This window comes from Sinocyclocheilus anshuiensis, unplaced genomic scaffold (assembly GCF_001515605.1).
Source record: "Sinocyclocheilus anshuiensis isolate Anshui unplaced genomic scaffold, SAMN03320099.WGS_v1.1 scaffold478, whole genome shotgun sequence".
In the NCBI taxonomy this organism is placed as follows: domain Eukaryota; kingdom Metazoa; phylum Chordata; class Actinopteri; order Cypriniformes; family Cyprinidae; genus Sinocyclocheilus; species Sinocyclocheilus anshuiensis.
This window is the reverse complement of record NW_015542376.1, coordinates 693,009-694,710: the sequence shown is the minus strand read 5'-3', so window position 1 is coordinate 694,710 and position 1,702 is coordinate 693,009. Positions and strand designations below refer to the sequence as shown.

The following is a 1,702-nucleotide window of genomic DNA, read 5'->3' as shown; positions in this document are numbered from 1 at the left end:
GTTCCAGTTTCTCATTCCAGGTAATTTTACAATTAGCATTTCAAAGCCGTTAAAGCGCATTTTCATTCAGAGCAACTTAATGGTAGTCATTAAATGAGGATGTGTTGTGCACCGTAGACGGAGAGCACTCAGGTGTGAGGTTAAACTATGCTGAGTGCCTCTGAAGCGTGATGAGAGGGTGGAAGAAGAGTTTAATTTTAACCTTGGTCTAACAGCAGCTGTATAAAGTCTTTTTGTTATGGGCCCTCCCCTTTCTGCACAAACACATGTCCCATCATGAGCTATTAAGGGAAGACATGGCAGCGACATTCCTGGCTGCTTAATTAGTGGCTGCTTGCTAATGCTGACCGTATGAACAGCTATTAAAGATTAACCTCAACGGATCTGATCAATCTAGGGACTTTCCTCCCTATAAATCAGAAATGCATTTTGACATAAGGCAAACAAATGCGAGGATATAGAGATAAAGCTAGTTAATATCTGTGGGCTGTTTCGGTTGAGTTTCACAGTGGTTTGCAATTATTTATTCATTTTTCAGAGCTCCCGAGTCTTCAGCTTATGTTTTGCTTTTAAAACAGATTCACAATGACAGCACTTAGAGTTGTATTGATTCACTTTATTGATTTGTGAGCTCTAACATCATCTTGCCATCTACCAATATCCTGGTCCTTGAACGATAGTGTTGTTTTGTCAAAGACATGATTATTTTATAAGGTAGCTTGAATAGGAAAGCTTTTGACAAATCCAAAATAACATATTCTTTATGTCTGTTGTAGCATCCGTTCCAACCTCGTTCGAAGGCCCATTTGGGAAGATTTTGTACAAAATTAGGTCGTTTATTGACACACCACGTTTCTCAAAGGACTACAAGACCCAGCGACCCTTCTACCTTCTCAATGTGCTCAACCTCAATGAGTTGCCAGATGTAGAGGTGAGACTTGGCTATAATTAAAATATATATATATTACTATATTATTATTCATATTATACATATTATATTATACTTGCTTTCCAATTCCTAATGTCTACCCTTCTTTTCCCAGCAACCCAGCTGTGCTGTGACTACAAAAAAGTTTAACTACCTCCTGGTAAAAACAGGCACGCTCATGCTGAAGGCCTGCAGTGATCTAAGAGGATACACTTCCGGACAGGTTATCAAACTATCCACTGAGATCCATAACAAGTCTGGGAAAGACACTGGCTATGTGATGGCCAGCCTTATTCAGGTGAGAAGAAAATAAAAAAAGAGACTCCGCTGATATTTAGATTCATAAAAATACATTTCTGCAGCACTGGGGTTGACAATAGGTGATGTACTTGTAGATGTAAATTGTCAGAAAATGCAACTCATTACAACTGTGTATATCTGTGCAGAGAGTGTCGTATAAAACAAAGCGGCCAGTGTTTGATCTGCGGCCCATAGCAGAGGTCGAGGGTGCCGGGGTGAAGGCTGGTAAACATGCAGAGTGGAGAGAACAGATCATCGTCCCTCCTCTTCCTCAATCAGGCCTCACTGGCTGCAGCCTCATAGAAATTGAGTATTTTATCCAGGTATGGGACAGGAAATTTTAACCTTAACACTGCATGAAGTAAAAAATCTTCTGTCGTCATTTACTTACTAAAATGTCTCCTTTTGTTGAACAGTTATTTTACGAACTGAATTTAACCAGTTAATTTAAAATATCAGACGAAGTGCGTTGAA

The 1,702-nt window shown here is 39.5% G+C and overlaps 1 protein-coding gene across 2 annotated transcripts in view; it reads left to right on the top strand.

Moving 5' to 3' along the window:
• LOC107692286 (arrestin domain-containing protein 1-like) overlaps positions 1-1,702 on the top strand; it is a 44,688-nt gene that overhangs the window by 30,489 nt on the left and 12,497 nt on the right. The window contains exons 1-3 of one of the 2 annotated variants that reach the window (XM_016491262.1): positions 645-931; positions 1,044-1,226; positions 1,375-1,551. The exons of the other annotated variant lie outside the window; for it this stretch is intronic. Coding sequence (XP_016346748.1) covers positions 764-931; positions 1,044-1,226; positions 1,375-1,551 — 528 coding nt within the window. The 5' untranslated portion in view covers positions 645-763. Of the gene's footprint in view, positions 1-644; positions 932-1,043; positions 1,227-1,374; positions 1,552-1,702 lie in introns of those variants that run through there. 2 annotated transcript variants of the gene reach the window in all.